General features: G+C 43.9%; 1 protein-coding gene across 1 annotated transcript in view; it reads right to left on the bottom strand.

The window, feature by feature from the left end:
- Positions 1-550: 550 nt before the first annotated feature.
- The window catches only part of itpr2 (inositol 1,4,5-trisphosphate receptor, type 2), a 308,708-nt gene continuing 285,392 nt past the window's right edge, over positions 551-23,866 (bottom strand). The window contains exons 54-57 of the mRNA XM_059987723.1: positions 16,819-16,984; positions 9,699-9,859; positions 7,114-7,275; positions 551-4,290 (exon numbers count right to left, since the gene is read on the bottom strand). Of these exons, the coding sequence (XP_059843706.1) occupies positions 4,204-4,290; positions 7,114-7,275; positions 9,699-9,859; positions 16,819-16,984 (576 nt within the window). The 3' untranslated portion in view covers positions 551-4,203. The remainder of the gene's footprint in view (positions 4,291-7,113; positions 7,276-9,698; positions 9,860-16,818; positions 16,985-23,866) is intronic.

The raw sequence follows: 23,866 nt of genomic DNA on the forward strand, positions 1-23,866 counted from the left end.
GGCTGCAACTGAGTCCCATCACCTGCCTGCCCTTCCTGACAGTCTGACTGCACACTGTCTTTATTTTTTTACCATTCATCCTATCCCGAGTCCCTTTACTCTGGTTCCCACTCCCCTGCCAAGTTAGTTTAAACCCTCCCCAATATCTCTAACAAACCTGGCCACGAGAATATTGGGTCCCCTTGGGTACAGGTGCAAACCATCTCTTTTGAACAGGTCATACCTCCCCCAGAAGAGATCTCAATTAGCCAAGAACCTGAAGCCCTGCCCCCTGCACCAGCTTCTCAGCCATGCATTTATCTGCCAAATCATCCTGTTTCTACCCTCATTGGTGCATGGTGCAAGCAGCAATCCAGAAGTTACTACCTGGGAGGTCCTGCTTGTCAGCTTTTACTAAATTCTCTTTTCAGGACCTCATTGCTTTTCCTTCTTATGTCATTGGTACTGATATGTACCAAGACATCTGGCTGCTCCCCCTCCCTCTCCAAAATGTGTGGATGTGATCTGAGACCCTGGCATCTGGGAGGCAACATACCATCGGGGTACCCCGTTGAAAAAGATATGCTTTATTAGTTTAAAAGGTACAAAGACATCATCCAGTCAGAGCTAGTTGAGACCTTTACCTCTCTTTTTGCAAAGGCAACACAAATAACACCAATTACAAAGCTTCATAACAACCATTGCTCCCCACTATTTTACAGTTCATGCAAGTTGTTGAAATGAACATTCAAATACCATGTTCTGAAAAGTAAAGCTCCTCGGGTTCTTTGATACCCACAATTAGTTCTATCATTAAGGTCCAAAATTAATATTTTAAATGTCACACAACTTTTGAAATTAATGGATCAAAGTATAAAAATATTATTTTTACTTTAGTACCTTTGGAAACATGTTGATATCAAAGGGTTAGATGCATGGCTTTAAGAGAGTGAGAGAGTATTTGGTCAAAGAAATGTGACTGAAACTCAGTAGCACAGCTTTGGGTAGGTGACAAGCCTCCCCAGCCCCATCCAAGAATGCAAAGTACCCATTGCTTTTAATGCCACTTATTCCCTGCTCCTCTTCACTGAAACCACTCCAGTGTCCTGTATGAGCTTTACACCTCAGACCGTGCTCGAAGTGCAGTTGTGCAGTGGTTGAAGGAAACTTACTGCAGTTTCCAAAGGTATCATTTATTCAGCACTGTGCCCCTGCTTTGCATGCTATCTTTACTTTGCCCAAAGTCAAAGTATTAATTTATGGTTCTTCTTCTCCTTCTTACAGAAACATCTGCATGATGCTAAGCCCCCTCTTGGACGCGGCCAGTGATGCTGATGTCCACATCTTCCTAGAAGGGTGTTTTGGATTTTCACTGCCCTTTTAGTTAATAAAATATATCTGTACTTCAGACCTCACTGGCCCAATTCTGGTTTTCTTACCAGGAAGAAGTTTGCTGGAGTCCCGTGGAGTTCTTCCATCATTTCCAACAGAAAGACCTGACCTAATGATAAGAACACATGAACTCACCCCAAGGTGAAAGTGTCCAGGAAGATGGAATGTGGAGGAGAAGTGGTGGAAAGGCAACACAAGCAAATGCACAGAGAATAACCTCAGGCAGATCACGAGAGACCCTGTAGCCACATAGGCTACTTTTAAACTGCACCATTGTTCTGTGGTCACCATCTTGCAACCAAGTGAGAAACAGAAGTGCTCAGGATTAAAGGCACAAAGTACTAACTGCACCAAGGTTAAGAACTAACCCCATTTTATTCTCTCCACATTCTCATCAACCTCCCCCAGATTCTAAAACTTGCCTACACACAATGGCCAATTAATCTGCTAAACTAATTAATCTACCAAACCCAGCATGTGGAACTGGAGCACTCAGAGGAAACCCACATGGTCACGGAGGAGAATGTGCAAACTCCATACAGACAGCACCAGAGGTTGGGATTGACCCAGGATGTGTGGCGCTGTGAGGCTGTGACTCTACCAGCTGCGCCACTTTCCCAAGAGTATTTACAAACATCTTCTAAAGTAGTGATTCCATCTCGGCCTCTGTCTAGCATTACTAATCCAAACCAGCCCATTTGGTTTTCTCCTTTTGGCATAAGGAAATGGCCAAGGACATCAGACACTGCAAAGGCTATGGAGGAGGGGTGGGGGTCAACAACTTCCTGTTTGAACTGTAGACACAAAAGACTACAGATGCTGGAATTTGGAGCAATAAATAATCTGCTGGAGGAACTTAGTGTGTTGAGGAAGGAAAGTAATTATGCAGGGTTTTGACTCGAAGCCTCAAAGTAATTTTCCAGCTCCATAAACCCCTGGTTAGACCATACTTGAATGTTGTGTCCTGTTCTGGTCGCCTGGATGTGGAAGCTTTAGAAAGTGTGTAGAGTAGATTTACCAGGATGCTGCTTGGTCTACAGAGCATGACTTATGAGGATCAGTTGAGCAAGCTAGGGCTTTTCTCTTTGGAGAGAAGGAGGATGAGAGGCTAATACTAGGGGGCATAATATAAAGATTACTGGAGGAAATATAGAGGAGATGTTACAGGTAAGTTTCTTACACAGAGATTGCTGGGTTGTGGTGGTGATAGAGGCAGGTACATTAGGGACATTTAAGAAACTCTGATAGGCACATGGATGATAGAACAATGGAGGGTTATGTTGGAAGGAAAGGTTAGATTGACCTGAAAGTAGGTTATAAGGTCAGCACTACATTGTGGGCCAAAGGACCTGTACTGTGCTACAATGTTTTATGTCATATGAACTGTCAATAGCTCCTACCCTCCCAACAGAAGCGACTCAACACGTTGACTTCCTTCAGCAGACTATTTGTTGACCCTGGTTGTTTACACAGCTCATTGTTTATTTTATCCTTTGTTGAGCTGAGCTATTTCATTAGAACCACAAGCACATCACCTACTCAACAACAGATAAAGCTGCCAATGTATATCAACATAGAGTTGGGTAAATCTAACCTGGCCAATGACCAGTCTTCTCATACTCATCAGCAAAGTGATGGGAAGTGCTGCTGAACAATATCTATCGGCTAATGACCCTCTGATGCTCAGTTGGGTTTCAGAGGTGGGCCTCCGCTCAAAGACTACATGACAGATTTGGGCAGATGAAGCAAATTCCGGTGATGAGGTGTGAATGACCAGCCTCGACATTAAAGCAGCATATGACCAAGTGGATCAAGGTGGAGCCATCATGGTATAGTTGGACCCAGTGTAATGGAAGTAAAGACCAATCATTGCAGCCCTTGGACATCCCTGCTGGACCTTGATCTCCCATTTTCAGGTGGTGGGTGGAAAAACTGCAGGAATTGGGAAAGCCATGGATGAGTGCACAAGACCTGAGTTGTGTCAGAAGTCTTTGGCAACCTTCAAACCACACAAGACAAGAAGCTGTACACCACATGGGAACAGACTGTAACCATCTCCAACAAGAGAATATCAGCATGGACGGGATGGGCCAAAGAGCCTGTTTCTGTGCTGTAGTGCTCTATGACTCTGTCTAAGTATTACTGGCATTTACCACTATTTGGGGCATTCACATACAGTCAATACTGGGGCTACAATGGAGATCAGGAGTTGGGGTTTCTGTGGCTGTATCGTCTCCAAGGTGAAGTAAAGGGCATAAGGACCACTCTCCACTGGATTGAGGGCTGAAGCGGGAGCAATCCTCAATGAACAGCTCTCAGCATAGCCTGAAGTTGTAGGGACAGTTGCAGGAAGTACAATCTATGTGGTACACTCTGGTAAATTAGTTGCCCTTCTCACATCTGTGACACCATCTGCCCACAAAGATAAGAGGATCTCTGCATGAGGCACCATCCGGGCTTCAACGTGTACTTTGACTGTAGTGGCTGAATCAAGAGGATGTCCATTCCCACTACGTCCTCGGGGAATGGAAATCTAATACTTACACCACCACCCCCCAAAGGAATGAAATGAAGTTAAAAATAGTCAGTCACTGTCTTGTAGTCAGCCATGAGTCACCGATGTGTTCATTGTGGACACAGATTGCATGAACATTGAAGCTCAGCCTGCATTCTACAGAGTGGCTCTATAATGGGTGGATATGACAGCAGGTCTTTGGCCATTTGTGAGTCCGTCTCAATGGCTTCCATCCAGTTATTAAGGCATTTGATTCCAAGTATGGTGTCAAGAATCATTACTATCCTGTTTAAATAGGTCCTGAATTCAGAAAGTCTTCAATGAGCTGTCTCATGATGATTCACGTGAGGTGTGTTGGATCCAAGAAATCCCAGACGCTGCTTGTTCTTCCTCTGCTCCGTCATCTACAGAACAAAACAAAACTCATGTCAGAGCACAGGCCATTCAATCATCAGGGCTGTGCTGGCCCTTCGAAGTCCCTGCTCCTACTCATTGCCATGATATTTAGTTTTCTTTTTCACGTACAAATCCAACTCCCTTTGGGAAGTGATTATTGAAACTGCTTTCCCCCCCCCCCCCCAACCCCATTCCTCGGCCTTCTCCCCGTAACCTTTGATGCTGTGTTCCGCAGGAGTCGGTGTTGGGGCTGCTTATTTTTATGCCGTATATCAATTATTTAGGTGATGGAATAGATGGCTTTGTTGCCAAGTTTTTGGATGATATGAAGATTGGTGGAGGGGCTGGTAGTGCTGAGGAGACAGGTAGGCTGCAGAAGGGCTACGACAGATTAGAGAATATGTGAGAAAGTGGCAAATGAAATACAATGTTGGAAAATGCATAATCATGCACTTTGGTAGTAGAAAGAAATGTGCAGATTTCTTCCCATTTTCTAAATGGGAAGAAAATCCAAAAATCTGAGATGCAAAGGGACTTGGGTGTCCTTGTGCAGAACACCCTAAACTTGTAGGTTGAGTCAGTGGTGAGGAAGGCAAATGCAATGTTAGCATTCATTTCAAGAGGTCTAGAATACAAGAGCAGGATGCTGAGGCTTTATAAGGCACTGGTGAGGCCTCACCTTGAGTATTATGAACAGTTTTGGGCTCCTCATCTCAGAAAAGATGTGGGGCATCTAGTCACTGACAACCAACCAGAGAAGTATCCTTTTATTCCCATTCACTGCCTCCTACCAATCATCCAAAACTCTAATCATGTTAGTAACTTTTCTGTATTACCATGACTTTTAACTTGGTAAGCAGCCTCATGTGTGGCACCTTGTCAAAGGTCTCCTGAAAGTCCAAATATACAACATCCACTTCATCCCCTTTATCTATCCTGCTTTTAATCTCCTCAAAGAATTCCAACAGGTTTGTCAGGCAAGAGTTTCCTTTAAGGAAACCATGCTGACCTTGTCCTATCTTGTCCTGTGTTACCATAACCTCATCCTTAATAATTGACTCCAACATCAAAGGTCAGGTTATCTGGTCTATAATTTCCTTCTGCTGCCTTCTGCTGAATGGAGTGACATTTGTAATTTTTCATTTCTCTGGCACATTGCCAGAGTCCAATGATTTTTTATCATTGCTAATGCCTCTACAATCTCTAACGCTACCTCTTTCAGAACCCTAGGGTGCAGTTCATCTTGTCTGGGTTACTTATATCACCTTAAGTTTTTCAGGCTCAATGACAAACTGCTCTAAAACCCATCTCGTAGAAATTCAACAAACTCAGTCTCTTGAGTTCAATTACCAAGCTGATTTTTCAAATCGATCTGCATGTTAAAATTTCCAATGGCTATCATAACATTGCCCTTTTGGCACGCCTTTTCTATTTCCTGTTATAATCTACGGTCTACATCCCAGCTACTGTTGAAAGGCCTGTATATAACTGCTGTCAGGGTCCCTTTACCCTTGCAGTTTCTTAACTCAACCCACAAGGATTCACATCTTCTGATCCTATGTCACATCTTGCTACTGATTTGATGCCATTCTTTACCAGCAGAGCCATGCCACCCCCTCTGCCTACCTTCCTATCTCTCCAATACACTGTAACCTTGGACATTCAGCTCCCAACTACAACCATCCTTCAGCCATGATTCAGTGATGGCCACAACATCATACCTGACAATCTGTAATAGTGCAACAAGATCATCCACCTTATTTCTTATACTCAGTGCATTGAGATATAACACTTTTTGAGTGCTGTATCTGCTACCCTTTTTGATTTTGCATCCCTAATGCACTAATACTCACCCTGCTGGCTGCAATTTTGTGACTGCTCTAGTTAAATTCTAGTCTTCTTGAAATGAATGCTAACATTGCCTTTGCCTCCTTATTACTGAATCAACCTGTAAATTAACTTTGAGAGAATCCTGAGCCAAGTGCCTTTGCACCTCTGATTTCTGAATTCTCTTCCTATTTATAAAATAGTCTACACCTGTATTCTTCCTACCAAATTGCATGACCCTACACTTCCCTATGCTGTATTCCATCTTCTTTGCTCATTTTCCTAATCTGTCCAAGTCTTTCTGTAGATTCCCTGCCACTTCAACACTACCTGCCCCTCCATCTGATGTGTATTGTCCGTTTTCTCATTTTACTTTGGTGGCATGTTTTACTTTTTACCGTTTCTACATCATAGAATAACAACAGTTTATATCCTGACCACACTTTTTGGACTTTTGCCTCCACTTCTGCAATGCTTCATCCTTACCAGCCTTTCCTTTTCTAATATCCCTCTCCCTTCAACCAACAGTGTGAGTTGCATGGTCTCCACAAATCTGACCTCCGCAAGACAAATTTCTCCAGGTCTTTGACCCATCTTTTTTACACTTAATTTTAGATCCAAACGTATGGTCATCAGTTGTGATATAGTCACCTGAGGGAAGACCTTCTCCACTGTCACAAAAGGTACTCAGTAACAATCTCACTCTGGCTATCGACATGGGTCAATACACTGCCCACCTTTTCAGAACCAGCATTTCACTCCATTAAAGCTAGGCGGGGATAAATGACTGCAGGACAGGTTGTTTGCACCTTCAGATTAATGCCCAGAGGGTGAAGATAACATTTATCTTTTGTCTACAGTGAAATAGAAAGGACCTCCTTGCCAATTTGGTGTTCCTGGGGTCCCATCGAGTCCCATCGAGGTACTTTGGCAACAGGAGGAACTTGCTCTGAGATAGTATTAGAGTTTGAGGGATATTGGCCAACTTTAAGAGATTTCCTTACCTGTTCTTTCAGTTCCGAAAGCTGACTTGACAGTTGTTCCACCAGAAACATGGTTGATTCTAATTTATCTTGCAAACATCTGATTTCATTCTGCTCACTATCACCTTCATTACTGACCAAAGATATGGCACGCATCCGAGGGAACCAATCCAAGTTCTTCTCCTGTAACCAATTAGAGGCATTAACAGTTAAGACTTGAGAACCAAGCAGGAACTTTTCTTTTGTTAGTATAACCGATTGCTCATTTGTCCAAAGAAAAAGCAACTTGCATCTTATAAAAGAGTTTTCATAATCTTGATACTTACCACAGTATCATTCAGAGAATTAACTAATCACTGTTGTAATGATAGAAATCTATGTGTTTAATAGCAATAAAATAGTTATGTAACAACATACATTTTGTTGTGGTCTTGACTTAGGAAAAAAATTAAAAGCACTTCATGGAATCAAATCTCGTTGAGACAAGTAAGGTGGTATTTGAAGAAATGGTGAAAAAGTTAGTTAAGTGGAAGTGACCGAAAAGGACGCTAAATCTGTGTCCAAGAGATGAACCACAGATGGTGGAATAAAGGACTGGAAATCGTGAAAGAGGCACCATATCACATCCTCATTACTTTTCCCTGCATTTTATCACTAGTGGTTAATAGGAACGTAGGTAGACTGCTGATGAAGGAGAAGCCAGATAAATTGTAGATGCCCTTTTATTCAGATGAATAAAGTGTGTTTCCATCTATCACCTCCCAGCCTCTGGCACTATCCCACCCTCCCCTCCCTCATCTGTCTATCATCCCTCCTCATCTAATCCACTTATTATCTGTCAGCTCTCACTCTACTCCTTTTACTCCTTTACAAGATTTTTTTTATCAACTATCTCCCCTCTAACTTTCAGTCTTATGAGGTCTCAACTCAAAACCTCCACAGTCCATTACCCCTTTGCAGAGAAGCTGCTGAGTTCCTTTAGCATTTTGTGTTGCTCCATATTCCAACATCTGCAGTCTCTTATGACTCCACACAGACCTTACCCAAGCAGAATCCGCATTTCGCCCTGTAAAGGTGCATCTCACCCATTCATGTGCTGGTTGCAAAGAGTCACATGGATACGTTCAACAATGCAGGCCCAGTCAGACGTATTACTGTTGGAATGTTTGGGGATGAAGAAATGATGCCGTGCAGATGTCGTAAGCTAATGTAAGGATATGCTTGAACTGGTGAACAAATATAATGCCATCTATAACTATTGCATAACCACTTATTTTATGAATAAACTATAGTTTTAGAAAATATAAACAAAGGCAGGTTAATATTGTAATTTGTACATGCATGATTCCAACATAAAATTAGCAAAACAAGCTACAAATATTCACTTTTTAGTCATTACAATTGCATTCAAATTCAATATTGACTTAGAAAGAAAGATAGGATAAGTGGCTTCTAATGCATGTAAATAATTCAGGGGGAATATAATTTACCATAAAATCACTTGAATGAGAATGTCACAGAAAATTCTCACATTGTCATCTGACAATGAGACTAAAGTCAGACCTCTTCCTCTCTCCCAATGTACAGCCGTTAGCCATGTACTGGAACTTATGAGAGTGTTATTAAATCTGTGCTTTCTCAATTGATTCAACTGGATTCCATTTTACCAAAAAAAAATAAGAACATTGGTTTGTAAAATCTGGAATGTGAAAAATCCTGCTACTTTGTGCTAACAAAACACAGTCTTTATTCTTTAGAGAGTTCATTATTTGTTCAATCAACTGATGAAAGGACTTAGTATGGAAGGTGGTGAGAGAGGTCACAGACAGAATTCAACAGCTTGATCCATAAAGCCACCTAATGGCTAAATCTTCAAACTACATTGTTTCTGATTTTATAAAGATTAAAAACAAGATGAAAAGGTTAACTGATGTAACATGTCCAAAATTTACTAAACCTAACCAAACATCTTTGGAGTGTGGGAGGAAACTGGAGCACCCAGAGGAAACCCATGCTTCACAGGGAGAACGTACAAACTCCTTACAGACAGTGGTGGGAATTGAGCCTTGATCTTACAGCTAGCCGCTGTGAAGTGTTGTACTAACCGCTACATTTCTATACCACTCTACATATCACAAAATTGAGCAAGAAAGAATTTGTATTTGACATAAGAATGTTGGCTAAAAAGTTGAAAATGAAATACAACCTTGATAGAAGCATCTATCACTGCCCCCTTCTAATCACTGGATCAAAACCCTAGAACTCACAACACTGTGAGTGCAATCTTCAGCAGGTCCACATGGCAGCTCACCTTCTGAAGAGCAGTTAGGATGTGGAAGTTTTGGTGAAGCTCCACAACCACATCACCTGGATCATCAGTTTTCATACCTAAAAACTCATACCATCTGGCTCAAGGCCAGTTTCTATACCACACTCATCAGACTCTTGAATGGACAGAAGATTGCAGAGACACATAGTACAGAATGAGGCCCTTCAGTCCATCACACAGGTGTTTACCCCAGCAAAGCCAATGCATCTAGGCTAGTGATACAGGTTACAAAGCAAGTAAAGTAGCTAACTGGCAGTGTTAACCTTTTAAAGCTCACCTTTATCATCTGTGCGACGTAACTTTCTGGTCCTGTGTACTCAGTTGGGTCCTTGACCTTGATTAAAACAATGAAGTATAAATAGTGCCACATATTGTGTTCAAACTTGATGTGCTCTTCAAAGGACACTGTCTTGTTGTCAAACTTGTCTCTTTCGAGCCCTGAGAACGAAGTGTGCAAGGGAGAATGTGTTAGCATGTCATATTGGTCTCTGTCAAGATCGTGGCTCAGACTTGGTTGCTTCTTAGGTTCGTAGGGTTAGTTTTGGGGACAGAGAAGGGAGTCAGGGATGAAATTAGGGATGTGGGGGAATTACAGGGCTTGGCCAGACTCTAAGTTAGAAGGCCAGTGATGTAGATGTAATTGGAAGTCAAACTTGCAGACCTGCGAGGATGAGGGCAGCTGCCCCCCATGCACACTAGTTAGCGAGACTGGAGTTCGAGCCGAGCTTTTAGGGTCCTGGCATCAGCGAGCCTGGAGTTTGAGACCAGGTGTTCAGATCCTCATCCAACATCCTCATTTGTTATCATCAGCAAGTCTTGGGTCGATACCGAGATCGAAGTCTGAAGCTCAACTGGAAGTCCAGGTCAAAGCCCAAAAGTTGATTGGAAGTCCTAAAATTGAGATCTGATGGTCAAGGTCCCAAGTCTGCAAATCTCTGCAAGTCTACAGTCCACTGGGGAAGTCGAAGACCCAAGATGTGTGAATCCACAAGTCTACTGGAGGCTGGAGGCTGAAGATGGCCTGTCCTGTGGACTGTCTATTGGTGTGGGTGAGAGGGAGGCAGGAAATGGGCTGCTTTGTAACTTGGTAAGCTCTATTTTGTTATGTTGTGTGTTGTTCTGCCAAGCACGTTGGACGTACTATGTTGCCACAAATGTGTGGCCATGCTTGTGGGCTGCCCACGGCACATCTTTGGGTGTGTTGGTTGTCGATGCAAACAGCGCATTTCTCTGTATGTTTCGGTGTGCATGCGATAAATAAATCTGAGTCTGCATCTATCTACAGCCTGATGAAGGGGGGGCCTAGTGTTTTTTCTGTCTGGTGCTTTAAATGTCTCAGTGCGTTACCGGGCTCTGCACAATATGATTTAACATTTAACACACAGAGGCACTGCAGGAGCCCAGTGGGTCAGGCCTGACTTGCTGAACTCTTCTGATGCCTTTAGTGCTGTTCTAGACTTCCAGCCTCTTTAGTCTCTTGAGTCTCTTTAGGCCTCACAGTTCATCCATCAATGAAACATCAAACCTCCAAACAAGTCATAAGGTTCAAGCAGGTGAGAAAGAACAAGAAGTTGGTTACTTTTACTCCAAAGTTTGTGGCTCCACCTGCTCTGCTACGACTCTGACATCCCTTACTATCCTGCCTTTGGTTAACATAAGGCAGAGTGGAAGAGGTAGGCCATGCCCTTCAGTCTATTCTGCCAGCCACCAAGATCAAGGACCAATTTTATTTACCATATATATTTACATATATAATCTGCAATTCACATTCACATGTGTTAGGAACTTGTTGTGGTGTGCTGCTCAGGGTGTGATATACAACAAAAACAACATTCAACAATTATAAAGATTAAAGAATTATATAAAAATAAAGTTAAAGAATAAAGGATGTAGAATAAAACATCCACAAATACCAGCATGTATTTACAATGTAAATAGCTTTATAAAACGTGGTTTAAAGTATTTACAGTGCAGTGACTGAGGTAATAGACGGAAGGGATGGGAGTGGGGTGGGCTAACTAGAATGGTTGATCAAAGTAACTGACTTGGGGAAGACATTTTTGAGATGGTGTGAAGATTTTGTGGCGTTCACAGCCGATTTAGACCTGGCTCATGCGAATGGCCATTGCTTCCAATGTTAATTATAGACCCAAGGATACAGGTTCACGAAGTGTTTCTGCTCATGAGCAAAGCAAGACTGAATTTGAACACAGAGCCTAGAACAGGGCTGGTGAACCTTTTTGAAAGTGTGTGACCAAAATGACGACAGTCTTCTAAAAACATTCTCTCACATGTCACGGTAATTTTCAGCAGAGATTACTATTTATAAATGAATTAGTAACGATAATTACGTTTCCTTAAGGAAAAATGTAAGCCCTGTTGCTTATTCAATTGTATACGATGTTTTACTGTTACTAAAAGTATAGCAAAAACAGATTAAAATAAATGAAGCATTTTAGAAAACCTGTTCAAAAATTATTAATATTAATCTTCTAAAAGGACAATTGAAAAATAACATCATTTCTAAATTGTATTGTTATTGCAATTACTTACTAATCAAATACTGATGTGTAAATCAGGTCTGCGAGGATTTCAAAACACATCATTCAACTCCACATGTTCTCACAACTGTCCAGCTATGAAAATATTTCACTGCTCTTGTATTTTAAAAAAAATCATTTACTGCTTCATTTGGCAGTAAAGATAATTATTATGATTGTTATTTATTATCGGTATGGTTTAAAGAATCAAAGAGTGGCAGTGCATGCCACGTGCCAATAAAATTTGCGCATGTGCCATAGGTTTGCCACCCCATGCCATTGCACAGCGTAGGAACAATGACCATGATCCTGAATTAATCCTGCTTGCACATGATATTTGTCCCTCCATATCTATCTCTTAAACTGCTCCTGCTCTATCGATACCACCACCCTGGTAGCCCAATCCAGGCACGTAACACTAACACTGTGTGAAAACTTGCTGCGCACATCACCTTTAATCTTCCCCCACTCACCTTAAATACATGCCCTCTAGTATTTAATATTTCTACCCTGGGAATAAGATTCATAATGCCTACCTTATCCTTGCCTCTGATATTTTACAAACATTTTGCAGTCTCCCCTCAGCCTCTGGCACGCCAAATACAACAACCCTAGTTTGTCCAACCCCTCCTTACAGCACAGTCCTCTAATCCAGGCAGTATCCTGATAAACCTCTTCTGCACCTCTCCACAGCCTTCACATCCTCCCTATAGTGGGGCAACCAGAACTGCACACAATTCCCCAAGTGCAGATGAGCCCAAGTTTTATAAAGCTGCATCATAACCTTTCCACATCACTCAATAAAACCAGAAAAGCTTTATAAATCAGAGCAGTGATGGTTGAAAAGTCTCTGAACACTGAGCCTGTGCTAAATGTTGCTATTGTAATCTCTGCGGAGTTTGAATCAGTCAGGTCTGCAGACGTTTTATTGGTGGAAACAATAGGGGAGCTGGTTAACTATTCCTGATGTAAGTGTTGACATTGAGCTCTGTCTCACCACTACCTCGCCTGACCCCATTACTGTCTCCAAGTGGTCACGCTGCTTGCCTGACACACAGGTTGAGAACTTCCTCCAGCTAAATACTGGGATGACTGAGAGGATTGTCTCCTGTGCCACCCACCGATTCCTTTCCCCAACCACTGACTCCATTCCTCTCCCTGGTTTCCGAACCAAAACTGAAGCAGGCTGTTTGCGTCGCTGGCTTCAGACCACATCACCCATGCCATCATTTCAGCTGCTCTCTTTCCATCTCAGCCACACCGTCCTCCCAGCAGCCAATCAGTGCACCAGCTCGTGCCTTGCGCTATTCACACGTCTCCCTCTTTCACCGGCTTCTCTTCAGGTGATTTTAAATTTTTCTTTACTCCTTCCCATCCAAGACCCCCCACCCACAACCCAATGAGATACCAAGCTCTACAGGTTCTGCTCTCTCAATCCTCCTTAGTTCCTTGGCACTGAGGTCCAATACCTTCGCCTGCCATGGTCATACCTCTGAGGTTCCCTCTAAGTTGTCTGCCTCCCCTCACAACTCTGACCTGACGCAGGGTCTTGCCCCGACTCTTCAACCATTTCTCTGCCTCCACAGGTGCTGCCTGACCTGCTGAGTTCCTTGGACAGGGGTTCCCAATCCGGGGTCCGTAGACCTCTTAACAGTATTGGTCCATGTCATACAAAAGGTTGGGGACCCCTGTTCTAGCAGTTTGCCTCTGATTCTCCTCATAAACCTACTGCCTCTCCATCTCTTTTTGAACCCAAGAAGCTCTACAGAAGTTGCTCATCCAGAAAAGATGCTTGCTGGCCATCGGCTCCAGTGACCCCTCAGGCAACTGGGCAGCAAGCTTTGCTCAGTAATTGTTCCTCAAGGCAGCTGTGGGGACCTGTCACTGGGTATATTTAAAGTGGAGGTTGACAGGTACTTGGTTAGTAAAGGTGTCAAAGGCTATGGCGAGAAGGCAGGAAAAATGAGTTGAGGGATAATAAATCAGCCGTGATGGAATGGTGGAGCAGACTCAGGGGGCTGAATGGCCTAATTCTGCTCCTATGCCTATTGGTATTAAGATACTGTGGTTATTATTAATGAAAACAGGAAGGTAAGAGTTGTCTTTTCCCACAACATCACTCCCGCTTTCCTCCATTATAAGAGTTATAATCAACTATTCGCAGCCATTTGGAACAATTCTGTTAAAAGATTGCATTGGGACTGCAGAAGTGGGGGGGAGGTTATAACCCCCTCAGTCAACACCGAGTCAAATCTGTACTTGTTTCATATACCACCCAGCATGGGTACCTGGGTCCACGTGCCTGGATCCAGGGATCCGATAGATCCTGCCAACACAAGACCCAGCCTGAGCTTGTAGACCTGAGTCCATTTATGGCTCTTGACCCAGATACAGGGGGGCATGGGCTGGTCGGGGTGTGAGGAGTGGTGGGAGGATGGGTGAGGAGCTTTGCGTAGAGCAGCAGTGATGGACTGTGAAGGGGTAAGTGTGAGGGACGGTGAGAGGGCAGTGAAGGTAACCTCTCACCCAGTAACTGGTGCTTGACAAGGCTGCAGGTCGACAGTGTAGAGTACAGAGCATGGCACATAACATGATTCAGATTTCTATATCTCATGTACATTGAAACATGCAGTGACTGTTTGCATTGACAACCTGCACATTCAAGTATGTGCTGGGGGCAGCCGGCAAGTGTTGCCCTGCATTCCAGCATCAACACAACACACTTACCGTGACAGAACAACACAGGACCCAACAAAACAGAACACACCCCCAAGTGACAAAGCAACAACAGCAAAACAAGCCCCATAAAACACACACACACACACTCTCTCTCACACCCCCCCCCCCCCCGGACATAAACAGTCCTCTAACCATGTGATACCGAGGGGATCACAACATGTGACAGGTCACAGCATGCTTGACATGACACAACACACAGCACACACAACTCGACACAAACTTCTCCGCGTGATCATCCTTTCCCTGAATGTCTGTAAAATGGTGTTGAAGCAGGAAACCAGAACTGACCATGTGTTTTAAGATAACCAGACAGAGCAAAATAGCCCATGTGTTATTTTCCTTTGGCTCCAACAAAAACCTGGGACCTTTCTTCAGGTCAAAGGATAGTAACGCGTGTGGTACTCTACGGGCGTTGGGTGGGCTGCAGACCTGTAGCAGCCCATTGGGGTAGATCTGTGTGCAATGGGTCTGTAGGCCACCAATATTTTCAATCACCAGTTGCCACAGTACACAGAGCTGTCTCTAAAGGAAGCTGCACCCTGACCACTCTGTCAGTTGTGTACCCTCCTTGGCTGGTGACTCTGGATGTACCAATGTGGTAAGCCTATGTACCAGTACCCAGCAGAAAGCTACAGAGCTGCAAAACCAGCATTCCCTTTGTTATTGCTGCCTTCACCTTACATCAAAGGACATATCTGGGTGGGGGGAATGGACACTTCAGGGTGATCTTGTAACCCAAAACACAAGAGATTCTGCAGATGCTGGAAATCCAAAGTAACACACACAAATTGCTGGAGGTCAGGCAGCATCCGTGGAGGGAAATAAAAAGTTGATATTTTGGGCTAAGACCCTTCATCAGGACTGGATAGAAAGGTGGGGGGGGGGGTGGGGGGGAGTCAGAATAAGACCTTTTAATCCTGCTGCCAGACTTCGCAGACTGTCCGTTGCACGTCTGAATTCCCCCCACATCACCCACACAGCAGCCGCTGGGTCCAGCAACCAAATCCACAGGACTCAAAGCTTCCTTGCTTTTTACAATGAAGCAGTTTAATAGCCTCACTTCATCCCTGGCATGCTTGATAAACAGGAACTTGCATGTTTAGCGTTACCGAAGCTCAAAGCACAGTGGGTGAATGCTTTTGATGTGAGATCATTGTGTGCAGTCCAATGCCAGACCCCAAAGAAGCCTCACTGCACTGTCCACCGTTTCCAAGCTGCCGATGGCAATGAAGCTCTCCGCATACACTAACAAACATCTCATTGACCTAATTATATTTTGAATCCATTTTGATACAGTTATTTTACTGCATGTGCTTAACACTGTAACCTCGCTTAATTAAATTACGTCACTGTGCTAAAAATGTGTTCTATCCTTCGTGAAAGTCAGAATAAAGAGAACCTGGAGAAGGAGATTAAAGAAGATCATTCAATATACAGTATACTCATTTCAGTTTGGCATTGGTATAGAGAGAATGAATGGAGAAGTCCACTTCTGCACCAATCATCTCTCCATGACACTCTGCATTGGCAACCGAGGACACATGGTGAAGGAGGGATGTGGTGGGGGAGGCCTCTGTAATCTTCAAGCCTATTGGTTGTCCAGTTTGAACTGACCTTGGCTTAACTCCTTCTACCTGCTATGCCTCCATCTCGTGGCCCAGAAAACTCTGTAAAAGGGAGCTCAAGCTGAATCCCCACAAGAGGGCGTTCCAGCCATTTCCCCCCCCCACCCCACAGGCAGGAGTTCAGATATCTCCCTCCGACAGGGAGCTCCCTACAGAAGGGAGTTCTAGTCTTTCTTCCCAACCCCCTTAGCTGGGAATTCCAGACGTCTCCCTCATTGGGAGAAGGAAGAGTTCGACATTCTTCTCCCCCCACTAGGTGGGAGTTCCAGGCGTTCCCCCAGGGAGGGAGTTCCAGATGTTCGATAACGCAGGGCATATTTATAGCTACCCAAGGACAAATGTACTCCAGATTGCATTTGTTTCTCTAACGCTATAGCACACCTTCTGTACTCTGGAAGGACACTTGAACCCAAGGCAGCAGCTAATGTTGGAGCCTCAAGCAACAGAATACTGGATCGACAGCAGAGCTTCACAACACTCAAGCTCAACGTACCACAGATAAAGCAAGTCGTTTTCAGGATCTCCTCCTTCTTCTGTTTCTCACTTCTCAGATCGGCAAATGTGTCAATGATGACCCCAAAGATTAGGTTCAGGACGATGATGATGACAATGAAGAAGAACAGCAGATCATAGACGACACGTGCAAAAAACAAAGGTTCCTGAAATGAGAAAGTTAATCTTCATCAGCATAATGGGGTCATAAGCCCTAACAAAAGGGAACCACTTTCTTCCTGTTTTGGATCCATGTAGAAATCTACAATGGATGGAGGAAATGATCAAGTTATTCTTTTATTCATTAACAGGGAAGCTGAGGAAGATAGTCAAGGGGTGGCATAGTGGTTAGCACAACACTTTACAGTACCAGCAACCCGGGTTCAATTCCCGTTGCTAGCCAAGAGGAGTCTGTACATTCACCTTGTGACTGCCAGGATTTCTGCCGGATGCTCTGGTTTGCTTCACAGTCTGTTAATGTACCAGTTGGTAGATTAATCAGTCATTGTAAATCGTCCTGTGATCAGGCTAGGATTAAATTGGGGATTGCTGGGCGGCCAGAGGGGCCTACTCTATTTGTCCATAAACTATATATACAATATAATACACTGTATGTCAATAAATAAATAAAATTGTCTCATGTAATATACATGACGCTTGATACCATTCGGGACAGAGCAGATGACTTGTTAGACAGCCCATCCATAACCACCGCTGACACACAGCAGCAGCAGTTTGTACCAAATACAGGGTGCAATGCAATGATCCACCATGATCCCTTTGACGGTACCTTCCAAAGCCACCAGCTGGAAGGACAAGGGCAACAGGATCACAAGAACAACATCTGGAAGTGGTTCCCCCAACCCACACACTGTCACAACTTGGAAATATATCATTATTCCTTCACCGTCTCTGAGTCCTGGAACCCTTTCCCTAATAACACACCTCACTGACCACAGCGGTTCATGAAGATAGTTCACCGTCACTTTCTCAAGGGCACCTAAGGATGGGCAATTAAATTCTAGCTCAGTCTGCAAAGCCCACTTCACTTGACTAAATAAAAACAAATGCGGTGAATACAGAAAAGCAAAGGCCAAGATTCCAGGTTAGTTTGTTGTACAGCTCAAAGCTCATCAGCAAACGATAGCAGAAAAGTGAGGTGTGGGTGCACAGTGGAAGTGAAACTGATAGAAGCATCAACAGAACCAAACCTAACAGAGTAAAATCAAGTTCATTACTCCCACCCAAAAAACTGGAGGAATAAAATGAACCTGAGAACTACTAAGTTGTCAAAAAAAGCTCAATGTATCGTAAACAATCCGACACACACATAACTCCAGTCCTACCCAATGTAAATAACTCTTAATGCTCTTTCAGAGGTTGTATGACAATCACTTCATTGATAAATTGCGGATTATTTGTCATTTTAGCATGTTAGAACAGAAGGACACAAAGAACTGGGAGCAAAGACAGCACAGCAGGCCACTCAAGCCTCACCATTCAATATGACCATGGCTGATCTACACCTTCTGTAACAGCTCCCCAACATACTCAACTACTTCAGATGCAACCAATCAGTTCACTAGAGATGGGTGGGACAACCTTCGAACCACATTCATGAGATAAGACAGCAGTTTGTGCCTATCCTCACGTACCACTTCTCTGTAAGCCACTAAATACAGGTATCTGTCCGATATCCTTTTACATTTTTATGGAATCAGCTTCCAACACTGACAATTCTAAGCAAAATTTCAGCTGGGTTTTCTTGGTGGGGGGATATGGTCATTACTGGTGAAATCAACATTTATTGTCCATCCCTGACTGCCCTTGAGATGGTGATGGTAAGCCATCTTCTTGAACCACAGTAGTCCAGGGCTGGCGAACCTTTTTGAGAGTATGTGCCCGAAATTGGTGATAATCTTCTAAAAAAAAATACTCTCATGTGTCAGGGTAATTTTGAGCAGAGATTATCATTGGTTAATGAATTAGTAACTGGACTGGCAAAACATTTCTGGGTCGGGACGGTGTGTGACTTGGAGGGGAACCTGCAGGTGGTGGTGGGACCATGGACTTGCAGCCCTTGACCTGCTTTCTGGTAGAGATGGTGGGTTTGTTGGAAAATCCTTTGCAAGTAACAGCAGGGCATCTTGTAGATGGTGCAGACTGTAACAACACTGCACTGGTGTTGGAGGGAAGGACTGTGTAAGCTGGTAGGTAGGGTGCCTTGCCCTGGGTGGGATGAAACCTTTGGAGAGGACAGTGTTAATTGGAGAGCATTCAAACACACTTCTGACTTCTGGAAGGTGAAATGGCATCACTCCACAGGATGTCCAACCCCTTAACCTGTTCCTGTTGTCATCTCCTTGGTAAACGTTCTCTGCACCACTTCATGGATATCCTTCTTTCCTGAAGAGAGATGAAATGGTGCCCACAGAACATAGTAGCCAAGGTCTGACCAGCGATCTGCAAAATACTCGTTCTGTTCTTGGCTCTTTACTCTGTTTATAAACTTATTAACTCCCAAGGTTTACTTCAACCACCAAATAATGCTAGCTGAGCTACTTGTGTCTGGACACCAGAATCTCTCTGTTCCCCGTAATTTTCAAAATTAGATTATTGCTGCATTTAGCTGATTTTCACACTAGCTCTTTCAAAGTTCACATTGCTCTGCAGGAAGCTCATCTACCACGTGTCCTGATAAAGGGTCTCGATCCGAAGCATCGACTGTTATTCCCCTCCATAGATATTGCCTGACTTGGTGTGTGTGTGTGTGTGTGTGTGTGAGTGTGAGTGAGTGAGTGAGTGAGTGAGTGAGTGAGTGAGTGAGTGAGAGTGAGTGAGTGAGTGAGTGAGTGTGTGTGTGTGTGTGTGTGTGAGTGAGTGTGTGTGTGAGTGTGAGTGAGTGTGTGTGCGTGTGTGTGCGTGTGTTTGTGTGTGTGTGTGAGTGTGTGTGTGTGTGTGAGTGAGTGTGAGTGAGTATGTGTGTGTGTGAGTGAGTGTGAGTGTGTGTGTGTGAGTGTGTGTGTGTGTGTGTGAGTGAGTGAGTGAGTGAGTGAGTGTGTGTGTGAGTGAGTGAGTGAGTGAGTGAGTGTGTGTGTGCGTGTGTGTGTCTGCGTGTGTGTGAGTGAGTGTGTGTGTGTGTGTGTGTGTGTGTGTGTGTGTGTGTGTGTGTGTGTGTGTGTGTGTGTGTGTGTCTGCGTGTGTGTGTCGCTTTTGATTTCCAACATCTGCCAGATCCCTTGTGCCCACCATGTGTCTGCCTGTTCCAATGTTCTGCATGTGATATCCTGAATCCCATCAGGTGTGACCTGTCGATATTAAATGCTGCTCCACAGATCTAATGCTAATTGAATGTTACGTTATGCAGGCTGTGTTCAGTAAACATTCCACCGAGGAGCAGAGAGATTCCTTGCCCCTGGTGGCTTATACATCTAATTTGTAAATTTATTATTTCAACCTTGTAGTATCAGGCAGAACATAATGTTGCATCTTTTAACTTAATGTGTCCGGTATTCTGCAGCAGATATAACTGCTCAAAAGATTGAAAGACTCAAATGTTAGTCCACAGTGAGAAACATTAGAGACAGAGTCTTGCAACGTGGAAGATGCCCTTTAGCCCAACTCATCCATGGTGGCAATGATGGCCGCCAAGCTAGTTCCATTTGTCAGCATTTGGCCCATATCCCTCTAACCTCCTTCTATCTGGTTGTTTATTAAATGTATATAATTAAATTTACTAAATTACTTATTAGGTTGTGTCTAACCAATCTTACAGAGTTTTTTGAGGAGGTTATCAGGAAAGTTGATACAGAGAAGGCAGTGTTTGCATTCTACCTGGACTTTAGCAAGGCCTTTGGCAAGGTTCTGTATGGGAGGTTGGTCAAGAAGATTCAGACAACTGGAACTCAGGATGAGGTAGTGAATTAGATTCCCACAATAGCTTCGAGAGAGAAACCAGAGAGTGGTGGAGGCCTGTGTCTAGTGGTGTGCTGCAGGAATCGGTGCTGGGTCTGTTGTTTGTCACCTACCACCCTCTGCAAGAAGTTGCCCCTTAAGTCTCTTTGAAATCTTCCACCTCTCATTTTAAACCCATGCACTCTATTTTTGAGTGCTCCATCCCTGGAGAAAAGACTGTGTGTGTGTGTATATATATATATATATATATATATATATATATTCCTCGTGATTTTATACACTTCTATTAGAACACCCCTCAGTTTACTACTTTCCAAGGAATAAAGTCCTTATAGCTGATAGTCTTTATAACTCCCTATACTGAACTTCAGGACAATTCAGAAACTGGAGACTGCCAGAAGAGAAGTGTTATTCCTTGCCGAACCCAACAACTAGTAGATCTAACATCAAGGTCATTGTTTCCCTAAATGTGAAGTGTTGAAGATATTCTTCACCCTACACTGGTTTGTGTTGAAGTAAAAAAGTGGAAAATGCTGGAAATACACAATGGTCAGGCCTCATTGGTGAGAAGCGAAAAAGTGAAAACTTTTCTGGTCAAGGACTTCTCGTCAGGACTGGGAAGGAGAGAAAGGAAAACTTGTTCTGGTGGGAATGGAGGATGTTATGATGGCGTAACCATGGGGATAAGCTGTAAACAAGGTTACTTGGTCAATGAGTGAAGGGGAGCAGTTGGAAGATGAGAACACAGCAACAAAATGTAGGAATGGTGAAATGCGGAGCAGGAGGATATGCCCGGCAGGTCAGACATGGAACGTCCTCCACTCCCGGAGAGAAAATAAACAAAACAGCTGAACTAATATCACAGACAATATGATGTACTGTAACTAATATGACTAATACAGATAGAAATCAAGGTACCTAAGCAACACACTAAATGCTGGAGGAACTCAGGTCAGGCAGCATATGTGGAGACAATGTTTCAGGCCAAGACCCTTCATCAGAATTGGAAAGGCAGGGGGAGGAAGCTAGAATAAGAAATCGTGGGGAGGGGAGGGAGTACAAGCTGGCCAGTCATAGGAGAAACTGGGTGAGGATGAAGGTTAATGAATGGGTAGGAGACGATGAAGTGAGAAGCTGGGAAGTGATAGGTGGAAGAGGTGAAGAGCTGAAGACGAAGGAATCTGAGAGGAGAGGAGAGTGGACCGTGGGCGAAAGGGAAGGAGGAGGGCCACAAGGTGGAGCTGATGAGCAAGTGAAGAGAAGAGAAAGGTTAAGAGGGGAGCCAGAATGGGGACTGGTAAAAGAGAGAATAGAGAGGGGGAAAACATCTGTGGAAATTGGAGAAATTGATTTGCATGCTGTTAGGTTGGAAGCTACCCAGACAGAATATGAAGTGCTTCTCCTTCACCCTGAGAGTGACTTCAACCTGGCAGTAGAGGAGGGCATGGACTTATGTGTTGGACTGGGAATGGGAAGTAGAATTAAAGTGGTTAGCCACTGAGAAAGCCCAGCTTTTGCGGCAAATCCCAGCAGGCTGTATCACTGCGTGGTGTGGAAACTGTATTGCAGCAGACAAGAAGGCTCTATAATGGGTAGTCAAAACTGCCCAATATGTCACTGGCACCAGCCTACCCACCATCAACGACATAGATACAGAAAGGGTTTAGGTGGTTAACGAAGCAGTCCCCCAATCTACGTCAGGTCTCACTGATGTAAAGGAGCACCAGAAACAGTAGATGACCCCGACAGACTCACGGGTGAAGTGTCCCTTCAACTGGAGGGACAGCTTGGGGCCCTGAAGGGAGGAGATGTAAGGGCAAGAACCAGGAGATTGGGGAGGGACAAGTTGTTTACAATATATATTAATGATATAGACGAGGGAATTAAACACAGCATCTCCAAGTTTGTGGATGACACGAAGCTGGGCGGCGGTGTTAGCTGTGAGGAGGATGCTAAGATGATGCAGGGTGACTTGGATAAGTTAGGTGAGTGGGCAAATTCATGGCAGATGCAATTTAATGTGGATAAATGTGGGGTTATCCACTTTGGTTGCACGAACAGGAAAACAGATTATTATCTGAATGCTGGCCAATTAGGAAAAGGGGTGGTGCAATGAGACCTGGGTGTCATTGTACACCAGTCATTAAAGGTGGGCATGCAGGTACAGCAGGTGGTGAAAAAGGCAAAAGGTATGTTGGCATTCATAGCAAGAAGATTTGAGTACAGGAGCAGGGAGGTTCTACTGCAGTTGTACAAGGCTTTGGTGAGACCACAGCTGGAGTATTGAATGCAGTTTTGGTCCCCTAATCTGAGGAAAGACATTCTTGCCATAGAGGGAGTACAAAGAAGGTTCACCAGATTGATTCCTGGGATGGCAGAATTTTCATATGAAGGAAGACTGGATCGACTCGGCTTATACTCACTGGAATTTAGAAGATTGAGGGGGGATCTTATTGAAATGTATAAAATTCTAAAGGGATTGGACAGGCTAGATGCAGGAAGATTGTTTCCGATGTTGGGGAAGTCCAGAATGAGGGGTCACAGTTTAAGGATAAAGGGGAAGCCTTTTAGGACCGAGATGAGGAAAAACTTCTTCACACAGAGAGTGGTGAATCTGTGGAATTCTCTGCCACAGGAAACAGTTGAGGCTGGTTCATTGGCTATATTTAAGAGGGAGGTAGATATGGCCCTTGTGGCTAAAGGGATCGGGGGGTATGGAGAGAAAGCAGGTACAGGGTTCTGAGTTGGATGATCAGCCATGATCATACTGAATGGCAGTGCAGGCTCGAAGGGCTGAATGGCCTACTCCTGCACCTATTTTCTATGTTTCTATGAGTGAACCAAGTTACCTTAAGTTATAGAATTCATCATCAAGTCCCGAAGACTGCAACATGCTCAGCTGGAAGTTGAGCCATATCACCTGTGATGTAGATATGTACATGCTCCATGTTAGAGGGCCAAAGCCATGTGGTTAACACAGCTCCCTCTCTCCCCTTTTACCTCTGCAGAGCATTTCCATGAGAACCTGGAGGCATTCTCGCTCTTTGAGCTTGTCATTCAAAGGCAACTTGCCTCCATTTCCTTACACTTCCCCCATAATCCTGTCAACACATACAAAAGCAGGATTAACTCAG

Source organism: Hypanus sabinus, chromosome 13 (genome assembly GCF_030144855.1).
Source record: "Hypanus sabinus isolate sHypSab1 chromosome 13, sHypSab1.hap1, whole genome shotgun sequence".
NCBI lineage: Eukaryota > Metazoa > Chordata > Chondrichthyes > Myliobatiformes > Dasyatidae > Hypanus > Hypanus sabinus.